We start from the raw sequence: 22,500 nt of genomic DNA, 5'->3' as shown, positions 1-22,500 counted from the left end.
TGACTGTTGTCCTGATCACATGATGAGGTGATGGGGTGTGGTCAGACTATGGGGGTGTGACCATTATACAGGGGTGGGGCCATCATATGGAGGAACAGTGTCAGCAGATGGCCAAGTGGCAGGAAACCTGCCATGTTTGAGTCCTGACTGTCCAGTCTGAGTCAGCCCTCAGTCAGTCGGAAACGCTCAGGCCTCGGGGCTCATTACCTGCTCTTGGTCTTTGTGGGTGTCTCTCCAACTCTGCACGGGCATCCTGGGGTTTCCTCTGTTGCTCCTCATGCTTTGCAGACCACATCACACATGTTGACCTCTCCCGCCTCCCTTCACAGGGTGAAGCTCCAAGACGGTGTTGCATTTCTGGGGGCGAGACCCTGCAACCCCACACTGTGGATGGTCAGCCAGGATGTCAGGTCTGAAGGTCACAGGGTCGTGACCCTGCACTGCCGAAGGAAGGAGTCAAGCTATGGACAGAGGTTAGTCCATCGAAGGCATCTCCTCACAGACAAGTCGGCGTTCTGCGTCTCCCGCTAACTGATGTTTCTGGGTTTAACATTCATTAAAGGTGTGTTAGTCATGAATCAAGAAACACCACCTCTATCAATTAAGCAGGCAAACACAACACCATGAGTGATGCACTCTTTGGCCCCACCTTCCATTCCCGCCCACAAACACAAAGCCACGCCTCTAAGATCTACGGTGACCAGCAGAGGTCAATTACAGTTTTCACTTTCCAGTGATGGGGTAGGCAGGTTATTAATAATGCTGTGTTATTAAACGCATAGTTAGTATAAGTGAAGCACGTGGTAGCCGTTCTCTCAGGGCAGGAGAGTTTATACGTAGAAGTCTGGATCAATGATGAACATCAGGAGAAACTCCAACGCTGTTCTCCCCCAGCAAAGAACCGATTTATTCTACCGGAATAATTAGGAAGACTTCTATTGCATTTTATCAGACAGACTTATTATCTAATCATGTTACCCAAGTACACTAGAAGGTCTTCTTTGTATAGCAGTAGAGTTTGGCCACTCCTGTGTGGGCATGTGTGATTGTTAGTATTTACCCCAAAATGTGGTGTTAGTATTTTTACCCCGATATGCGGTGTTGGTATTTAACCCTGATATGCGGTGTTGCCTAATTTCTTGATGGTGAAATTAAAAATCTATAAACGCTTTTTGAATTTGGTTCCTAATGTTTATCTGATGTGAGAATACTCGAGTCATTTTTGGCTGTCAAATATTTCTTTGTAATGTTACTTGTTAACTGTGTATCAGTTACTTGTAACAGATATACTACTGACATCTAATGGGCATAATATAACTGATATATTAAAAGTATATAATGGACATGTAAGAATCCCAGCGAGAGCAGCCGTTAATCTGCTAATCTGTTCTCTGTGATGCCGGATGTCCAATCTGAGACCATCATGGGAAAGCTGCCCATGTTTTGACCTCGTAGCAGGAACGCCGTCCTTCCGGAACCGAGCTAAGAAAACACTGCGTTTGCAACACAAAGGCACAGACTGTTGACAGACGTTTTCATCCACTGTGATGACAGGCGAGTCATCGGGTAGAGGTGCTAGGATAAACACGCGCCGCTGAGGAGAGCCCCGCCAACCCCTGGCTGATTTGTTTAGGTCTCTCAGTGGAAGCATTTCGCCGGCCATCCAGAAATCCTCAGAAATGAGACAAGCGAGTGGCAGGGCTGGAAATCTGGGACGTGTTTCATTAGGTGCCCCCACCGAAGCCCGTCCGCACGCCGGACTGCGGCGAAGCATTCTTCGTTTGGGAGAAGTCAAAAATGCGGTTCCGGCTGTAATTTTCACCCGCTTATATTAGCATTTTAATCCCTCGATCTGAGAGAGCCTCAGAAATAGTTCTGGCCGCTTCCTGTCTGTGTTTACTAGCTACCGTTAATCTCCCAGTGGCCCGGACGTGGCGAGAAGCTCTTTCTGCAGTAATTAAATGCAGAGTTGCAGTCTTTGTGTGCCATCAGGCTTTTAATCGCGCATTTGCATGGGTCAGGAAATAGCGTTAATGAACCGGGCTTTGCTCTGACAGGTGTAATTTTATGCATTAAAAGCAGATTGTCGGAGATCGCTAAACTGGAAAGATTAAGTCCAGTGCCATAAGGCAGCTCGGCTTACAAGTGTGGATGTGAAATACACAAGTAAACATATCAGTGAGCAGCAGCTCTGTGGGGACCTTCTGCAGAAAGCTCCGTATCTTCTCACGCACACTCGCTGCCTCTAAATGCTGAACGAAGTAAGAACTTTGCTTATGCTTAAGCAAAAAAAAAAAAGCCTGACCGTTGACTTATTTATTTATTTTTTAAGCGACCTTTAAAAGAATGATCCAGAATTTTCTAATATCATATAATCTATTCTAAATATTTCATATTCTGCATCGAGTGCTGTGAAGTTTTCTCCACCACAACACGCTGATTCCAGTGAACCGAACCGTCTCCCGTATTACGTATTGGTGAGGATGAGAGATTGACGTGTCAGTGCTTACCTGTTCTCATTGACCACAAAGTTCCCACTCTGCCAGGGGAGGGCGGGTGGTTTAGCGGAAGAGCTTGGGGGCTTTCCTGATGCTCCTGCCTTTTTTTACCCCATCAGTCCACTTTCACTGGCACATCTCCAAGTGTGAAATTAAAGGATGTTACAGAGCTTTCCAGAGGGATGAACTAAACCAATCGTCCATGGTGGGATACTGTAACCATGGAAATAGAATAAGTGGACATTCGTTTGAAAGGTGTCCCCACTAAATCGGGAGCATTATTTTTTTTTTTTCCCCGACAGGGCTGTTTCAGGGAATTATCTGGCGCCCGGTTTCGCCTCTCTTTAAATAAGAGTGGAAAAACCTTACTGTTGTGCGATCGTGCGGAAGGTTGCTTGTTACGCGGCACCTCCTACACGCCACGCATCTGAGATGAAGAAATGCCCTCTCCTGTTGGCAACGCAGCACTGCTAATTGCTAGCACCACACAACTATTTCTGCTCACGAACATGCGTGGCGCTCGTCTGCCTTAAAGTCCGCCGCGGTTTTAAAAAACGGGAACCTGCCGCCTCAGAGAAAGAAATTTGAGATTGAACTGAAGACCAAGGCAGGACTGCGGGAAATGAAGTGAGACGACAGGGCATTCGTGGCTCGCTTGAAACAATGTGTCTCTCTGCTGGACACCAGTGGGTTAACTGGGTCCGCTGAGACACCCCCACACAAATGAGCCGTCTCACGCCCCTGAGACAGCGAGACTGAGGACAAGCCTTCACGTCCACTAGCCTTCACTCATTTGTTTCTTATCTCTCATCTTCACGCATTTCTCCAGGAGATCTTCTCGCGCTGGATTTGTTCCTTGCCTTTTTTCCTGTTGCCCTGGTCACTGATAGAGGGATGAGGAGAGGTCTTTGGGTGGATGACTCTGTCTCTCTCACACCCGAGCCCTTATTATATTCTCGCCTCCTTTTCTCGGTGGGGGAAATTTGATTAGGTGTGCTATTACCTGTGGCAGACACCTCTCACCTGTCGTTTATGAGCAACACACCGATATAGAGCACAGCTAGGAGCCAGAGAGAAGGGGTGGGTGGAAGAGAGAGTGAAGAAGAGTGAAGAGTGAGGGAGCGAGAGAGAGGATGAGAGAGAGAGAAGGTAATTGAAAGAGAACAGAAAAAAAGAAGAATGTCAGATACAAGAGAAAACACTAGAGGGAAGAGGAGAGTGGAGCACATGAAAGAGCAGCGTGAGTGCCAGGGTCCAGGAGTAAGACCGTTTCTGTGAGAACCAGGGTCCAGAAGTAAGAGCGCATCTCTGTGAGAGCCAGGGTCCAGGACTAAGGGCGTCTCTCTGAGAGTGAGGGACCAGGAGTAAGACCGTTTCTGTGAGAGCCAGGGTCCAGAAGTAAGAGCGCATCTCTGTGAGAGCCAGGGTCCAGGACTAAGGGCGTCTCTCTGAGAGTGAGGGACCAGGAGTAAGACCGTTTCTGTGAGAGCCAGGGTCCAGAAGTAAGAGCGCATCTCTGTGAGAGCCAGGGTCCAGGACTAAGGGCGTCTCTCTGAGAGTGAGGGACCAGGAGTAAGACCGTTTCTGTGAGAGCCAGAGTCCAGGAGTAAGACCGTTTCTGTGAGAGCCAGAGTCCAGGAGTAAGACCGTTTCTGTGAGAGCCAGGGTCCAGGAGTAAGAGCGTCTTTGTGTAGTTGGAGGCTTTGTCTGTTTTACAGGGTGCATATGTTGAACAAGTCTATTATGCAGACAGACTGTGTGTGTATACAAGTGTATAGTAATGTTGATTTTAGAGCTCACCTTCACCATGCTATACTGAGAGGCATTCAAGCATGCATATGTATACACACACACACACACACACACACACACACGCACATGCACAGACATATGCTTACATAGACAAACAGATAAATACACCTACTCAAACATACTATACATACATACAACACAGACACACACTGAATGGTCATCTCCACTCCAACGCTACTCGATCTCCTGATCTGATCTTGTAATCTCCGGGTGACCCAAATTATAACTCACTTTTTGTTTGTTTCTTCTTAAATTAAGTGGTATCTGAACCCCTGAGGTGTGTGTTTATAATCAGTCCTGGACCTCGGCCGCTAGCGCTGTCTCCACGTCCTGTTTCTGGAGGGTCACTCGCCCAGCTGGCTGTTTTGCTGCCGTCTGCCCTGCCTGGTGGAAGAGTTATGGTTGATTTCTGCCTGAGTCATGTTTGGTCTCTGAGGGTAAAAGGCTCAATGTGGAACTAGATAGTGTTTCTCTTCTCAGACCAGCTGAGACGCTCTGGGTGACTGGAAACGCCCCGAGGATCGCCCTTAAACCAGAGACTAGGCACAGCATGCACAGATGTAGGCTGTGTGGGTGGAGGTGTGGGGAAGTTGGTTGGGGTTGCTTCTCCATAAACAGACACTTTTTTTTCCCTTTTCTTCTCAGCTCCAGGCGGACGACAGTAATTGTCCGGCCGCACCGCGCCACTGACTGGCTTTGTCTTTTCTGCCAGAGTCAGTCCAGTTTCTCAGTGCAGGGGGATGTCGGCAAAGTCCAGATCTAAAAGCCTGCTCCAGCTTACTGTGCTGGACGGAAAATAAAAGGTGTCGGTTTTTCCACATGCTGCTCCTTCACTCAGACTCCGCTCCCTCCGGCTCCGGACGCCGCGTTGGCCGACCCCCCACACACACACACACACACACACACACACACACACACACACACACACCCTGGCGCGTTCTCTGGACAGACAGGGCCCTGGTGACTGGCAGGGCAGTGTGGAGAGCTCAGGTCATCGCGGCCATCCGACGACAGCGGTCAGAGGTCGGAGTGTGACGTCTTGATGCCGGAGTGGATGAAATGTGCGAGGGATCGATCTGTCGTATCCTTTAGCCTCCGGGCTCGGACTGGCGCCATCCGCACGGCCAGCTCCTCATCCGGACCTATTAGCCTGCGTTGTGATCACAGGGGTAACGCTCAAATAATTCACTCTGGGTGCTCAGCGGAGCGCGCTGGAGACAGCACGCTGGCCCGGTCCTGCAAAGCCCAGCTGCGTTTCAGGACCGGACAGCGCCTCGGGCTGTTGTCACAGCCATCACAGTGCATTAGTGCTGACGGACGCCGGCGTCCCCACGGCGACGGCTGGGAGCATTGGGATGAGCCGCCAGGCCCCTGTTCCGGCCCTGACTGCTTGAAGGAGCGATGGAAAGAAGCGCAAAGTTAAAGCTTAGAAAAGACAGAGCACGCATGCAGGAGCTTGTGCACCAGGTTCATGTGTCGTGTTGAGCTATGATATTACTGCTGAGAGAGAATAACAGCTGATAGAGACCCAGCATTTGTGTGTGTGTGTGTGTGTGTGCGCTCAGCAGCTTCTCCTCCGGGTTCTCTCATCGCATGTAAAATGCAAACAAAACAATTTGTTATCTGAGACCTGTGGAGAAAGCAATCGTTCTCTAACCAAGCGGAGGATAGCAAAAGACTCCTGCCAGGCAAAAGGGCAGGTGGCTTCCTGGGGGGGGGGAATCCTGTAGACATGCAGCAGATGACTAGTTTATGGGGGTTTATGTTTCACATGATAAAAATATGGAGGTTTTTAGCTGGTGTGTAAATGCTCTTTAATCAAAGGTTCCATGTCCCTTATTTAGGTTTGGGTTCTGTCCCCAGATGAATGAACACACTGCAGATCTGTGTGTGTGTGTGTTTTCTCTTCTTGACCATTTGATTTTGTTTACTCATCCTGACATCTAATCTTTTGCAACACAGAAACACCCACCTGCCCTCCATTTCACTTACAGCACGAAAGTGTGTGTGCGCGTGTGTGTGCGCGTGTGTGTGCGGCGTGTGTGTGTGCGTGTGTGTGCGGCGTGTGTGTGTGCGCGTGTGTGTGTGCGTGCGCATGTAATTTTGTTTTCTATGAACACACACTCTTACAGACACGTGCATTAATGTGTTTCACATTTAGAGGATATTTACCCTGCTGTTTCTGTTCTGTACAAAATGGGGGGAAGTGATGCAATCAGAGCGTGTGTAATGTTGCCCAATCAGTTGTGTTTCTAGTAGTGTTTCTAGGTGAGTTGTCCAATCAGAGCGTGTGTAATGTTGCCCAATCAGTTGTGTTTCTAGGTGAGTGTTTCTAGTAGTGTTTCTAGTTGAGTTGTCCAATCAAAGCGTGTGTAATGTTGCCCAATCAGTTGTGTTTCTAGGTGAGTGTTTCTAGTAGTGTTTCTAGGTGAGTTGTCCAATCAGAGCGTGTGTAATGTTGCCCAATCAGTTGTGTTTCTAGGTGAGTTGTCCAATCAGAGCATGTGTAATGTTGCCCAATCAGTTGTGTTTCTAGGTGAGTGTTTCTAGTAGTGTTTCTAGTTGAGTTGTCCAATCAGAGCGTGTGTAATGTTGCCCAATCAGTTGTGTTTCTAGGTGAGTGTTTCTAGTAGTGTTTCTAGTTGAGTTGTCCAATCAGAGCGTGTGTAATGTTGCCCAATCAGTTGTGTTTCTAGGTGAGTGTTTCTAGTTGAGTTGTCCAGTCAGAGCGTGTGTAATGTTGCCCAATCAGTAGTGTTTCTAGGTGAGTGTTTCTAGTAGTGTTTCTAGTTGAGTTGTCCAATCAGAGCGTGTGTAATGTTGCCCAATCAGTTGTGTTTCTAGGTGAGTTGTCCAATTAGAGCGTGTGTAATGTTGCCCAATCAGTTGTGTTTCTAGGTGAGTGTTTCTAGTAGTGTTTCTAGTTGAGTTGTCCAATCAAAGCGTGTGTAATGTTGCCCAATCAGTTGTGTTTCTAGGTGAGTGTTTCTAGTAGTGTTTCTAGTTGAGTTGTCCAATTAGAGCGTGTGTAATGTTGCCCAATCAGTAGTGTTTCTAGTTGAGTTGTCCAATTAGAGCCTGTGTAATGTTGCCCAATCAGTTGTGTTTCTAGGTGAGTGTTTCTAGTAGTGTTTCTAGTTGAGTTGTCCAATTAGAGCGTGTGTAATGTTGCCCAATCAGTTGTGTTTCTAGGTGAGTGTTTCTAGTAGTGTTTCTAGTTGAGTTGTCCAATTAGAGCGTGTGTAATGTTGCCCAATCAGTTGTGTTTCTAGGTGAGTGTTTCTAGTAGTGTTTCTAGTTGAGTTGTCCAATCAAAGCGTGTATAATGTTGCCCAATCAGTTGTGTTTCTAGGTGAGTTGTCCAATTAGAGCGTGTGTAATGTTGCCCAATCAGTTGTGTTTCTAGGTGAGTGTTTCTAGTAGTGTTTCTAGTTGAGTTGTCCAATCAAAGCGGGTGTAATGTTGCCCAATCAGTTGTGTTTCTAGGTGAGTGTTTCTAGTAGTGTTTCTAGTTGAGTTGTCCAATTAGAGCGTGTGTAATGTTGCCCAATCAGTTGTGTTTCTAGTTGAGTTGTCCAATCAAAGCGTGTGTAATGTGTGTTTAGTTTGCGATATATTTCTTTTGAAGCAATATGCAGCCTACAGAGCCACAGCAAAGCATTCTGGGACATCTGGCCCACAGCTTACAGAAACATGAACGTGTTTACGTCTTTACAAGTTCACTTTCTTTAATTACCTCCTGATTTCATAAACACACACATGCAATTACAAATCAATGTCTTGTTTCTACTACCCAGGACCTTGTCCTCATGAGCAAGACCTTTGTGTGAGTGTGTGTGTGTGTGTGTGTGTGTGTGTGTGTGTGTGAGTGTGTGTGTGTTTGAGCCACTCCTTCTTTCTTTGTCTCTCTTATTTCTCTCTCTCTCACACACACACACACACACACACACACACACACACACACACACACACACACATACTCAGGTGCGCACGCACACACATGCACACACGTACGCACACACACACATTGGTACATGTTTAATTGATTCAGTTGTAATTTGCAGTGAGGCTCATTAGCTTAGAAAATTTGAGAGGATAAATGTGGCTAAATGTTTCATACACACAGACACAGGCGCGCGCGCACACACACACACACAGGCGCACACACACAGGTTGGAGAAAAAAGATGTGCTTGGAAAGACCAGTAACAAATCCTGGATGATGGTCAGAAATGGATCATATGTGCCAACAGCCTTTTTACAGACTTGGAGTGTTTCTAGTTGTTTCTCATTGAGTGTTTCTAGTTCTGTTTCTAGTTGATTGTTTGTTGTATATGCGTTTAACTGAGCTGTGTGTTCATCCCATCCTGAGTCAGAACATTCCAGACTTCCACGCTGGTGGGCTCTGCATCTGTCATGTGGTATCTGGCACCCTGAGTGTGCGGAGCGTTTGGGCACAAGGAAGTCGACACATCCCCACGCCCCACATCTCCACACCCCACACCTCCACACCCCCAGAGCCCACACCGCTCCACACCTCCACACCTTCCCCACACCCACACTCCCAGACCTCCCAACCTCTGTGTAGCCCTGCATGGGTCAGTCTTAGAAACACAAGTCTTCTCGCACTTTCTCATGGGTGATTGCAATAGTCCCCTATGCAACGCTGTTGCCATGCTGCTGTCGCCATGACGCTGCTCCTGGTGGCTGCGACCTTGTCTCCTCTGCGGTCGGGTGGTCACGCTTCATTAAATGGCCTCTTAAGGACAGACGCAAAGACTGCACCAGTTCCAGCCTTCAGACAGAAGCAGGCTGTGCTGAAAATGGAGGTGTTGTTTCCTGCGTCCGTAGCACATTATGGTAATGGCGCCATGCGCTACGCGGTGGTGTGTGAAGTGTGATTAACACCCCTGTGACATCACTTACTGGGCAAAATCTCAGTGGCTAAAGGCCAAATGCTACACTTTATAAAAAGGGAGAAAGAAAGCAAGAAAAGCAAATGAAATGGTGCATTCATTTTGTGAGTTTCAGCTGCGGTACAAACGTTTCTGCACACTAAACAGCAGATATAAAGACACAATACACTCGGTAGACTTTGGACTTACATTTTACATTGTAAAATGGAAATTTGCCTTCGACAATTAAGAAATATCAGCCAAAGGAGAAAGAAGAGCGAAGCTCAGAAGGTAATTAAAGCTGCTCTGGGGGACTGATGGAGAGCCGACTGCAGATCTCGTCGGCGTTGGCCGCTGCTCTCGCTACGGCTGTACGGCTGCACGCTCTCATATGAAGGGCTGTTATTTGATTTGATTTATTTGCTATTTTTACTCTGCTGCTGCTCTTTCTGTTGTTGCCGTTGTCTTGGTTTCCCCCCCAGCAGGTTGGACCCTGGGAAGCCCCTCCAGATTCCCTCAGTAAACCCTTTCACTTCCCCCGTTTGTCTCTTGTGGCTTTTTCTCAGAGCCTCTGAGGTTCTGTCAGCAACAGTCAGTAAAGAACCATAACAATGTCCCTGAGTTAGTAAAGCCTGCCTTGCCTCTCTCTCTCTCGCTCTCTCTCTCTCTCTCTCTCTCGCTCTCGCTCTCTCTCTCTCTCTCTCTCGCTCTCTCTCGCTCTCGCTCTCTCTCTCTCTCTCTCTCGCTCTCTCTCGCTCTCGCTCTCTCTCTCTCTCTCTCTCTCGCTCTCTCTCTCTCTCGCTCTCTCTCTCTCTCGCTCTCTCTCTCGCTCTCTCTCTCTCTGTCCTGTCTGTCTTTGTCCATTGTGATCATTAGTACACATGTAAACACATACACAAGCAGATGAAGAATTTGAAAGCATGTCAAATGGTTTTGGTCATGTGTCTGTGTAGTAGAAGACACACACACTGCTTTGGCTGAGGGCTTAATCTGAACCTGAGGTGGACAACCTGCAGAAGCTCTCACTGCACACTCACTGCAGACTCACTGTACACTCACTGCACACTCACTACAGGCCCACTGCACACTCACTGCACACTCACTACAGGCCCACTGCACACTCACTGCAGACTCACTACATACACACTGCATGCACTTCCATCTGCATGTGCTACTCATTGGGAGACTTTACTGGGCAGAGCGGTGGAGGAAGTGAGTGCGTGTGTGTGTGAATGAGTGACTGACCGAAGGCTTAGAAATGTGTTTTTCAGTGTGTTTATATCACCAGTATAGTGTGTGTGTGTTTGAATGTCTTTCAGTGCAGTGTGTGAATTCAGACTCTCCACAGCCGCTGTCTGTTCACCTCCTCCTTATAATAGTGTGATTAAGGACAGACTGCCTACAGCCTCTGTCTGTTCAGCATGACCAAATGAATAATTTAACAGAATATGAAGAGAATTAAGAATATGAGAATTATGCCTCCAGAATGCATCTGTTGCAGCGCAGTGTAGGTATTACATGTGTAGTGCAGTGTAAGTATTACATGTGTAGTGCAGTGTAGCTGTTGCATGGTGGTGCAGTGTAGGTGTAGCGCAGTGTAGGTGTTACATGTGTGGTGCAGTGTAGGTGTAGTGCAGTGTAGGTGTTACATGGGTAGTGCAGTGTAGGTGTTGCATGGTGGTGCAGTGTAGGTGTAGCGCAGTGTAGGTGTTACATATGTGGTGCAGTGTAGGTGTAGCGCAGTGTAGGTGTTACATGTGTGGTGCAGTGTAGGTGTAGCGCAGTGTAGGTGTTACATGTGTAGCGCAGTGTAGGTGTTGCATGGTGGTGCACTGTAGGTGTAGCACAGTGTAGGTGTTACATGTGTGGTGCAGTGTAGGTGGTGTGCAGTGTAGATGTTACATGTCACAACAATAAAATGAGAACAGAAACAACAGAATTAGAATAAAATTAGAATGGAATTCAGTAGAATAAGATGGAACTAGAATATCACCCAAGAGAACATGAAATCTTAATCTTGTCACTCACACTTTTGTAATCTTTATATTGTTCTAACGACAAACATGGATACTTCAGCTTCAGAGGAAAAGTTTGTCCTCAGGAGGTTGCCGTAGGCACGTTGGTGTGCTAATTGGCTGAAATGAGATTTATTAGGTGGAATTAATTGATGAAATCAACTTGGCAGCACAAAATAATAGCAAGACTTTTACTTTTCAAAATAAGAGTAAGACATTTACTTTTCAAACTTCACTGATGAATTATTCTACTTCTGTAATTGCTGTAATTATTCTGTTTACTGAGGTTAGTTTTAGGTTTGTGTAATCAAGAGGAAATCACTTTTCTATAAGGGCCCTGCCAAAACATCCCACATGGAAAAATAAGAACATGCATGCACACAGAGAGAGAGAGAGAGAGAGAGAGGCGGGAGGGAGAGAGAGAGAGAGAGAGAGAGAGAGAGAGAGAGAGAGAGAGAGAGGGAGAGAGAGAGGGAGAGAGAGAGAGAGAGAGAGAGAGGGAGGTGGTGGGGGGAGGGAGAGAGAGAGAGGCGGTGGGGGGAGGGAGAGAGAGAGGCGGTGGGGGGGGAGGGAGGGAGGGAGGGAGAGAGAGAGGCGGTGGGGGGGGAGGGAGGGAGGGAGGGAGAGAGAGAGGCAGTGGGGGGAGGGAGGGAGAGAGAGGGGGGGGAGAGAGAGAGGCGGTGGGGGGGAGGGAGGGAGGGAGAGAGAGAGAGGCGGTGGGGAGGGAGGGAGAGAGAGGCGGTGGGGGGAGGGGGGGGAGAGAGAGGCGGTGGGGGGGGAGGGAGGGAGGGAGAGAGAGAGGCAGTGGGGGGAGGGAGGGAGGGAGGGAGAGAGAGAGAGAGAGAGGCGGTGGGGAGGGAGAGAGAGGGAGAGAGGGGGAGGGAGAGAGAGAGGCGGTGGGGGGAGGGAGAGAGAGAGGCAGTGGGGGGAGGGAGAGAGAGGGAGAGAGAGAGGCGGTGGGGGGAGGGAGAGAGAGAGGCAGTGGGGGGAGGGAGAGAGAGGGAGAGAGAGAGGCGGTGGGGGGAGGGAGGGAGAGAGAGGGGGGGGAGAGAGAGGCGGTGGGGGGGAGGGAGGGAGGGAGAGAGAGAGAGGCGGTGGGGAGGGAGGGAGAGAGAGGCGGTGGGGGGAGGGGGGGGAGAGAGAGAGGCGGTGGGGGGGGGGGGAGGGAGAGAGAGAGGCGGTGGGGGGAGGGAGGGAGGGAGGGAGAGAGAGAGAGAGAGAGGCGGTGGGGGGGAGGGAGGGAGGGAGAGAGAGAGAGGCGGTGGGGAGGGAGGGAGAGAGAGGCGGTGGGGGGAGGGGGGGGAGAGAGAGAGGCGGTGGGGGAGGGGGGGGGAGAGAGAGAGGCGGTGGGGGGGAGGGAGGGAGGGAGGGAGAGAGAGAGGCGGTGGGGGGAGGGAGGGAGGGAGGGAGAGAGAGAGAGAGAGAGGCGGTGGGGAGGGAGAGAGAGGGAGAGAGGGGGAGGGAGAGAGAGAGGCGGTGGGGGGAGGGAGAGAGAGAGGCGGTGGGGGGAGGGGGGGGAGAGAGAGAGGCGGTGGGGGGGAGGGAGGGAGGGAGGGAGAGAGAGAGGCGGTGGGGAGGGAGAGAGAGGGAGAGAGGGGGAGGGAGAGAGAGAGGCGGTGGGGGGAGGGAGAGAGAGAGGCAGTGGGGGGAGGGAGAGAGAGGGAGAGAGAGAGGCGGTGGGGGGAGGGAGAGAGAGAGAGAGAGAGGGAGGGAGAGAGAGAGGCGGGGGGAGGGAGGGGGAGAGAGGCGGTGGGGGGAGAGAGAGAGAGGGAGGGAGGAGGGAGAGCGCGCGCACATGTGCGGTGAGTAGAGAACACAGCTGTGCTCAGATGGTTGTTCTTGCAGAATGGACAGTGGTAACTAGTCTTTTAGCACGGTGTCTTGGTGGTTAGCATATTTGTCTCTCAGCTCTCGGGTATGTGGTTGGAGTCCCTGTCTGGGTGGAGTTTCCGCCTTCTCCCCGTGTCTGTGTGGTTGGAGCCCCTGTCTGGGTGGAGTTTCCGCCTTCTCCCCGTGTCTGTGTGGTTGGAGCCCCTGTCTGGGTGGAGTTTCCGCCTTCTCCCCGTGTCTGTGTGGTTGGAGCCCCTGTCTGGGTGGAGTTCCGCCTTCTCCCCGTGTCTGTGTGGTTGGAGCCCCTGTCTGGGTGGAGTTTCCGCCTTCTCCCCGTGTCTGTGTGGTTGGAGCCCCTGTCTGGGTGGAGTTTCCGCCTTCTCCCCGTGTCTGTGTGGTTGGAGCCCCTGTCTGGGTGGAGTTTCCGCCTTCTCCCCGTGTCTGTGTGGTTGGAGCCCCTGTCTGGGTGGAGTTTCTGCCTTCTCCCCGTGTCTGTGTGGTTGGAGCCCCTGTCTGGGTGGAGTTTCCGCCTTCTCCCCGTGTCTGTGTGGTTGGAGCCCCTGTCTGGGTGGAGTTTCCGCCTTCTCCCCGTGTCTGTGTGGTTGGAGCCCCTGTCTGGGTGGAGTTTCCGCCTTCTCCCCGTGTCTGTGTGGTTGGAGCCCCTGTCTGGGTGGAGTTTCCGCCTTCTCCCCGTGTCTGTGTGGTTGGAGCCCCTGTCTGGGTGGAGTTTCCGCCTTCTCCCCGTGTCTGTGTGGTTGGAGCCCCTGTCTGGGTGGAGTTTCCGCCTTCTCCCCGTGTCTGTGTGGTTGGAGCCCCTGTCTGGGTGGAGTTTCCGCCTTCTCCCCGTGTCTGTGTGGTTGGAGCCCCTGTCTGGGTGGAGTTTCCGCCTTCTCCCCGTGTCTGTGTGGTTGGAGCCCCTGTCTGGGTGGAGTTTCCGCCTTCTCCCCGTGTCTGTGTGGTTGGAGCCCCTGTCTGGGTGGAGTTTCCGCCTTCTCCCCGTGTCTGTGTGGTTGGAGCCCCTGTCTGGGTGGAGTTTCCGCCTTCTCCCCGTGTCTGTGTGGTTGGAGCCCCTGTCTGGGTGGAGTTTCCGCCTTCTCCCCGTGTCTGTGTGGTTGGAGCCCCTGTCTGGGTGGAGTCTCCATGTTCCCTGCGTCTGTGTGGGTTTCCTCTTGGGTCTCCGGTTTCCTTCCACAGTCCAAAAACTGCTGTTAGGTCAAAGTTGCGTCAAATTTGAGATTCTAATAGTGTCCATGGTGCTCTGTCCTGGGTGTTGTCCTCTCTCCCAGTGGTGAACGTGTTCCTATATGAACTACTCATCTGTTGTGCTCAATATTCACAATTTTCATTTTTGTGAATTTGCGTGCTTCAGTGGTCCGATGGTGCGTTGTTTTTACATCTTCTCATCTTTCCCTTTTTCATCTCTTTTCTGTCTGATAGTGCTCCTGTCTTTAGCCCCCCTCTCATTGTACTGTTGGAGAGGTGACGAGCGAACACACTTGCGAAGCGCCGGAGCCTTGGACGTGATGAACAGAACTAACCGAGGATGCCATTATGAACAGCACTGATCGACTAGAATAAATAAATAATAGGTTGAATAACAGAAACAGTCCAACCCATAACAGGACAAAGAACAGCCAGGCTAAGATAAGAATAACAGGCTAACGAGGAGAGGGCAGGAACTGGGCAAAAGGGAAGTAAACACTTACGAAAGACTAACGGAGAATAACGATGAGTAATGAAACCAGCACTAGAGGGGAATACACAGAACTGGGCAAAGGCAAGACAAAAAAACACAGGCAATCGGAACTAAAAAGGAAAACCAGACAACACCTGCACACATGGAAAAGGGGTAGAGAAACCTAAACGACAGGACAAAGGGCAGAATAAGACAGACGAGTGCTCACTGGGAAAACAACGTAGACGAAAACACAGAGTACAACAGACAAGAGAACAGCATAGAACTAGCCAACGTGAACAGGGAAAGCCACATACAGAGAGCGGAATTTAACATAGAGCACTGGGAGAAGGTACATAGGAACAAGAAGCGAGATCTACAAACGAGACGCAGGGACAAGGTTTACATGCCACAATTAGGGACAGCTGGAGACAAAGAGGAAGTGACAGGGAACCATGGAGACAGACGAAAACTGGAAAACACGGAAGGTTGCCAGGGAAACGGGGAACGCTCCGGTCTACGGGTGTGACACCCATGACCTCAGTCTGCTGTGATTGGTCAGCTCGTCCACCCTGTTCTGATTGGTCAACCACCAGAGCAGTTCCATCCATACATGCTCTGCCCATATTTCAATCCATGGACTGAACTTGAACAATCATTTGTTAGGTTTATCAATCAAAACAGTCTATCCAGAGCTTGTGATTAAAGAAGGTTTGGGCTGAGCAAGGGCTTTTCTGTGGCCAAGATCTTTTGTGTTGTTTTTAGGCAGAGATTATTTTCATGCTCTACTTGTTACAGTGGCCTGTGGTTTCCAAGCTGTTGATGGCCCTGAACCAATGAACTGTGGCCGTAACTTTACGGCATGTAATCTAAGATCCAGCTCACACTTCAGCACTGTTTGGCATCCAGTGAGTGACATAAAGCATCACCATATTTCCTTCCGATCTTGGGTAAGTTGGACCTGCAGCTGATTAGCAAAACCATTAGAACACACTGTCCCCCCTGATTGATTGATTAAGTTTGCCTCATTAGCTTTTAACATCACAAATCCATAAATAATTTTGCATCCATTCGGCCACATAAAGTTGGAGTGCGCCATCCTTCAGGGCTAAGAGGTGAAAACGCCCCCCAGGAGTAAGAGACAGGAAAACGCCCCCCAGGAGCAGGAGACAGGAAAACGCCCCCCCAGGAGTAGGAGACAGGAAAACGCCCTCCAGGAGTAGGAGACAGGAAAACGCCCCCCAGGAGTAGGAGACAGGAAACTGCCCCCCAGGAGTAGGAGACAGGAAACTTCCCCCCAGGAGTAGGAGACAGGAAACTGCCCCCCAGGAGTAGGAGACAGGAAAACGCCCCCCAGGAGTAGGAGACAGGAAAACGCCCCCCAGGAGTAGGAGACAGGAAAACGCCCCCCCCAGGAGTAGGAGACAGGAAAACGCCCCCCCCCAGGAGTAGGAGACAGGAAAACGCCCCCCCAGGAGTAGGAGACAGGAAAACGCCCCCCAGGAGTAGGAGACAGGAAACTGCCCCCCAGGAGTAGGAGACAGGAAAACGCCCTTCAGGAGTAAGATGTGAAAATGCACCACTGAGCTGCTCACAGCTGTGCCAGTTATATGCCATAACAGGAGGAGTGGAGGACAGCAGAGGGACAGTGGTGTGGTTCAACCACTGACGTCTTTATGGTCCTACCTTTAACAGAGTAGAGAAATGAGATCATCCCTCAGCGTCTTCCTAACATGGCTACACAACTGAGCAAACGCTCCCCAGACGCCAGGACTTGCTGTGCGTTGTGTGAGGGCATGGCCACGTGGGCCAGTAGACGGGCTTTGCAGACTGTTGACATACACAGAAAGCTACATAGCACACTAACACACTAATGAAAAAATAACAGGTCCCCTTCAAGAACTTCTCCTTTAAGAGGCACCGTAGTGATGAGATTAATCCAGAAACTCCATTCATGTTGTAATCTCTTCATCACTGCAGAGATGATATGAAAACAAAAAATGTTTAATTCATTGCAAGTATCATTTGAATACGGACCAAGTCAAAAGGGATTATGATGGATTATGTTCTGTGCTGTTGCTGAAGTGTTATTGTACTTTTGCTGCTGCTGTATCTTTTAGGCTTATTGAGATAACACACTGCTATTTTATTTTTTGTATAATTTAACATTGCTGTAATTTCCTTAATCTTACACAGTTTCGGTTCAAGTCTTTAGATATCAGTTGCAGAATCAAGTATTTGATTACTGTCTGGGAGAGGACATTTTTTACCTAAAGAATGTGATGTGTTTAACCACTGCTGAAACAAACTGTTAGAGCAGTGCACCTGTACTGCACAGCACAGCCTCACTGCACATATACAGCACAGTGGAGCCTTTTATATTGTTCTTTGTGGGATCTGAGATTAGTTTCATGATTTTACTCAATTTCCACTGAAATTAATTTCTCTTTGAAACAGCTTGAAGCAAACAAATGTTTAAGCGAATCCAACTGAAAGCCACATGTTGTCCTTGTCCAAGCACGGAGCTATGTGACATCTGATTTGCAAATCAGTTTCCCTCTCACGAAACAGAGGGTGACTCTTGCAGTTTGATTTGTAAATCATTTCCCCCTTCACTGAACACTCCCCTGCACTCCTGCACTCCCTGATTCTACACCAAATTCTCTCTTCTTCCCCCTGGAGGGGGTTTATCTTCTCATAGACAGGAGTCAAACCGTGTGTGCGTGCGTGTGTGTGTCGTCATCCATCACGGTGATATGTAGTGCTGTTTTCTTCTTGTCTGTTCCTCATGTTTCTCTTCACTTGCTCTACCTGTGTTTCACCATATTTCACCAAAATGGAAAAAGCTACCATGGAAAGAAGACGGCGGAAGACCCCTCAAACCACCGACCCCCCCACAAACACCCCCCTCCACAACGCCTCTCCTCAACCCCCCTCTTTCTTTGTATTTTACTCCCTCTCTCTCCTGCCTCTCTCCGTGACACTGATGAACTTTGCCTTGCACTTCATCCTATTCCCACCTCTTCCCTCTTTCTCCAGAGCACGATGAAGTTTAGATCCTTTCCAGGCCAACGAAACACCTTTTTACCTGGGAATGGGAGTGCGGTGTGACCATGGCAACCGTATCGCTCCTGTTCATTTGGTAGCGCCTGTGCTAATCCCATTAGCTATTTGGTGCTAGCGTGATGCGTGCATCTGTCCTGGAGTCTCCGGAGATGTTTCCTTCGTGTCTGCTCCTCTGTGCTGCTCAGCACAAGAAACGTTTGGATAATGGAAAGGTTTTACTTCTGCTATTACCTCACACCCACACACCGTCTCACTCGTTTCTTCTCCCTCTCTCTCTCTCTCCCTCCCTCTTTCTCTTTCTCTCTCCCACTCTCTTTCCTTCCCTCTTTCCCTCTCTCTCTCCCTCCCTCCCTCTCTCTCTCTCTCCCCCTGTCTCTCTCTCCCTCTCTCTCTCTCTCTCTCTCTCTCTCTCTCTCTCTCTCTCTCTCCCTGGCCCTATTCTAATTAAGTGATTGGTCTTGTCCCACCCGGGATGTCCTCAGTGGTAGTAGCCCCTCCCCCAGCAGTGGGGACACTTCTCCTCTAGCAGAGCACGGCCACGTCTGCTACTCACAGACTAATGCAGACTGAAATACACACACACACAGCCAGAGCCAGAGAATAACTAATGTAAGAACACACACTCCCCCACAACCAACCACCCGACTTGTCCTATATTTTACTAATGTAAAGCATACATACATTACATGCACAGAGATGCTGACACACATTCTCTCTCTCACTTTCACTCTCTCACACACACACACACACAAAACACAACACAACACACACACTAGTGTATCTTCTGTTTGGCCTACCTGGCCCGTGTGGTGCATTGATTCCACTTGTGTGATGTATTATTATTGTCACGGCTAACCAAATTGCTGCTGTGTTGGAAAAAGACCAAGCAGCCACACACACACACACACACACACACACACACACACACACACACACACATAATAGCATGCGTTGTCTCTCTCTCTCTCGCACACGCACACACACACACACACGCATAATAGAATGTGTTGTGTGTGTGTGTGTCTCTCTCTCTCACACACACACACACGCATAATAGAATGTGTTGTGTGTCCCTCTCACACACACACACACACTTAATCGCGCTACATCGATATTCTCCTCTCCTTTTCTCCAGTCTTGTGCATCCATACGGATTTTGACCTGCATTGTTTGTTATTCTGTTTCTTTGTCTCTGTTTGTCTTACGCCTTCACTCTCTCATGTTGTCTCAGGCTGTCTCACACTGTTGCTGTCTCACGTTGTCTCATGCTGTCTCATACTGTCTGACGTTATCTCACACTGTCTTGGTGTTAGTGTTGTCAGTGTCGGGTGTCTCCTCCCTTCTCTCTTGCTACCATTTTATCTTCCCCATCCGTACTGTACGTCTCCATGCTGTGTCCTCATCTAGTGATGCACCTAGATCAGCGTGTGAAGGTTGATCTCACACACACACACCTCGGCATGCGTCTGTGTGTGCTAAGCAGCTAGCGATGGAGACAGTCCCTGGATCTGTACTGCTGTGTGTGAAGGTTGATCTCAGTCACACACACACACACACACACACACTCCATGGATCTGTAGTGCTGAGCTCATACTTTTGCATATTTATAATAGCTGTTGGCTTGACTGGGAGTCAAGGCTGCTGACAGCACGACAGCGTGAGTCACTCGCATTCATCACTGTCTGAGTGTTTGTGTGTGTGTGTGTGTGTGTGCTTTTTGTGAATTTCTGCTGCTGAACACAGCTCATCATACCTCCTGAATAGGAGCTCAAGGCAGCCTCAGTCTTCAGATGTGTGTGTGTGTGTGTGTGTGTGTGTGTGTGTGTGTGTGTGTGTGTGAGATACCATATGAAAACCTATTTCAACAAGTATGTGCACATGTCAGTGTCACGGATAGGTAATGTAATAGTCCATGACAAACTTTCTCTCTCTCTCTCTCTCTCTCTCTGTCTCTCTCTCCCTCTTTTCTGTGTTTGTGTGTTTCACATAAAGGCCAAACTGTGGTGTAGTTTGGCATATCTTCATACCTACTACACCAACACTACTTTCTAGTGTAATTATACAGACTTTAAGTGGGGTGGGTGTGGGTGTGCGTGGGTGTGTTTATATGTTACATGTATATTTACATGTTTATATGTTAGGGTTAGGTTTAGGGTTAAGGTTAGGGTTAGGCTTAGGGTTAAAATTAGGGTTAGGATTAGGGTTAGGGTTAAAGTTAGAAATATTCAATTTATTTGCATCTGAGTTTTTTTCATTGGTGTTGTAAAATGGAAAATCTGATTGGTGGTGTGTAAAAAATCTGTATTCTGATTGGTGCAGATACTGTATAGGGACTCTGATTGGTCTGGTGACTGTGTAGGGACTCTGGTCCAGATCCCCTGACAGGGACATACTCCAGTACCAGTGGTGAGTCCCTTTTATCAACATCCTTGAGGTTCGGGAAAATGGCCCCCAGAGTGACGGTGCGTCAGCAGTAAAATGTGCCTCCTCTTGTCTCTATCATTATTTAATTCATTAGCATTTCAAACCAGGATGTTGTTTTGTTACACACACCCTGGAAACAGTACCCTGCTCATGACAACAGTGCCACTGTCGAAACTAAAGAAAGACTGGCAGAACACTGGCACCATTAATGGTGCCATACAGACGGGTTTCAATTACTGTCCCTGGATAACGAGCCCTGAAGTAAATGATCTCAGCAGGGAGACCTAACAAAACGATGCACATGAACTGCCACTGTGCATGAGCTGGAGTTTTAAATTCACTCCCAGGCCTTAGCTCCACCCACTGCATGCAGTGAGGAAGAGGGAGAGGCTGAGACATGTGTGTGGTTGCTGTGTAGGGGGGAGGGGCATTTGTGGGCGGGAGTTGTGTAGGGGGAGGGGCTGAGGCATATGTGTGTGGTTGCTGTGTAGAGGGGAGGGGCACAGGGTGTTTGTGGGTGAGAGTTGTGCTCCAGTGCTGTAGTCATGGGTAGTCATGTGTGTGGGAGGTGCTCTCATCCTCATGTCCCCAAGCACAGGATTTGGGGATTATGCTGAGACTGTGATGTCCTATCGATAAACAGGTGAAGTTGAGCTGGTGAGAGCGTGTCAAACATTCCCCGTGTGCCAGGGGCACAGAGAGATAAGACACGTTTGTTTACACTGGTAAGTACAAGCACCTTAATCCACAATGATGGAGAATCCATCAGTCCATCAGCTGAGGAGCAGAGCACTCATCTCAAACGTGTGTCCAGATAGACTCAGGGAGACATGTGAGGGCAGAAGACATACAGATGTACATCTGCATATGCACGCGCACAGAGACACTTCCATTTTTACCTCTTCACGTAATATTGTAGGATTTGCAATAATCAGACTTGTAGTTTTGCTCAATGCCCAGCAGGTGAAACTCGAAGGTGAGGAACTCTGGATGTGACTCAGGGCAGTGGGAGCTCAGTGGTTAAGTTACTCAACTAGTAATCCGAAGGTTGCCAGTTCAAGTCCCACCACTGCCAAACTGCCACTTTTGGGCCCCTGAGCAAGAGCTTTAACCCTCAATTTCTCAAGTTGTACTCAGTCAGAATTGTAAGTCCTTTTGGATAAAAGTATCAGATAAATTCTGTATATGGCCTGGTACTTTTGGACTCCTGGTACTGGCTGCTATTGCATGGCAATGGAGGTTTGGTCCAATCAGATTCATGTCTACAGGGTGTTATTTGCATAACCTGCAGCAGCTAAACTTGAGACATGTACATTTATTCATATGGCAGAGACTATTATCCTGTGTGACGTACCATCTCAGTTACGTTACCGAGGTGAAGGTGGCGTACAGTGTGGTGCACTTACCCCAGACAGGGGGGATGAACCCAGCCAGAGGGAGCAGCACCGTTACCCACTAATAGGCAGTTTCTACATGTGTGTGTAATTGTGTAAGAGAGTGTAGATGCAGCAGACTCAAGATAATCTGTTTTATTTAACCGCATTAATGCAGTTGATCTCTGTTATGAAGCCTGAAAGAGAAGCCAGTCTCTGGCTGTAATAAAAGGAGGAAGCTTTTCTCTTAAGCAGGAGCAATTACATCTCCTCCTTCCTAATAAAGGTCATAGGCTTTGTTCTCATAACTTATTCATGCTGTCATGCTAGGACAGAATAATGTAGCTGTGTGTGTGTGTGTGTGTGTGTGTGTGTGTGTGTGTGTGTGAGAGAGGTGAGTGTCTCTCTTTTTTTTTTTTTTTTTTTTTTTTAGTAGAGTTGCTCTGCTCCAGGCCAGTGTCTGACACTGTCCATGGTACTGAAACTTTACACTACTCCAGGCCAGTGTCTGACATTGTCCATGGTACTGAAACTTTACACTACTCCAGGCCAGTGTCTGACACTGTCCATGGTGCTGAAACGTTACACTACTCCAGGCCAGTGTCTGACACTGTCCATGGTACTGTAACTTTAAGCACCTTCTGCCTTGCATGCGTGGCATAACTATCAGTATTTACTGTCTGTCTCTTCTCTCTTATGTTGTGGATTGTTGGGGGGTCCAGGTGCACAGTTAGGAATATACTGTGTTTTCCAGATCAGCATGATGTTCTCAGTGCACAGGCTTTACTGATTGAACAGAAAAGGCTTTTTTGGATGTTGAGTTTTGCACGGTTCCGTGTGCAGATTCTTCCTGACTTTGTGGAGTGATGGAGTGGGACCTTTTGTCCTCTGCCCATTCTGGCCTCTAATGCTC

The 22,500-nt window shown here is 49.0% G+C and overlaps 1 protein-coding gene across 1 annotated transcript in view; it reads left to right on the top strand.

Moving 5' to 3' along the window:
• The window catches only part of si:dkeyp-14d3.1 (transmembrane protein 132C), a 176,092-nt gene that overhangs the window by 103,873 nt on the left and 49,719 nt on the right, over positions 1–22,500 (top strand). The window contains exon 3 of the mRNA XM_035536530.1: positions 330–473. Coding sequence (XP_035392423.1) covers positions 330–473 — 144 coding nt within the window. The remainder of the gene's footprint in view (positions 1–329; positions 474–22,500) is intronic.

Source organism: Electrophorus electricus, chromosome 18 (genome assembly GCF_013358815.1).
Source record: "Electrophorus electricus isolate fEleEle1 chromosome 18, fEleEle1.pri, whole genome shotgun sequence".
In the NCBI taxonomy this organism is placed as follows: Eukaryota; Metazoa; Chordata; class Actinopteri; order Gymnotiformes; family Gymnotidae; genus Electrophorus; species Electrophorus electricus.
The sequence above is the reverse complement of the archived record's forward strand: the minus strand, read 5'-3'. Positions and strand labels throughout refer to the sequence as shown.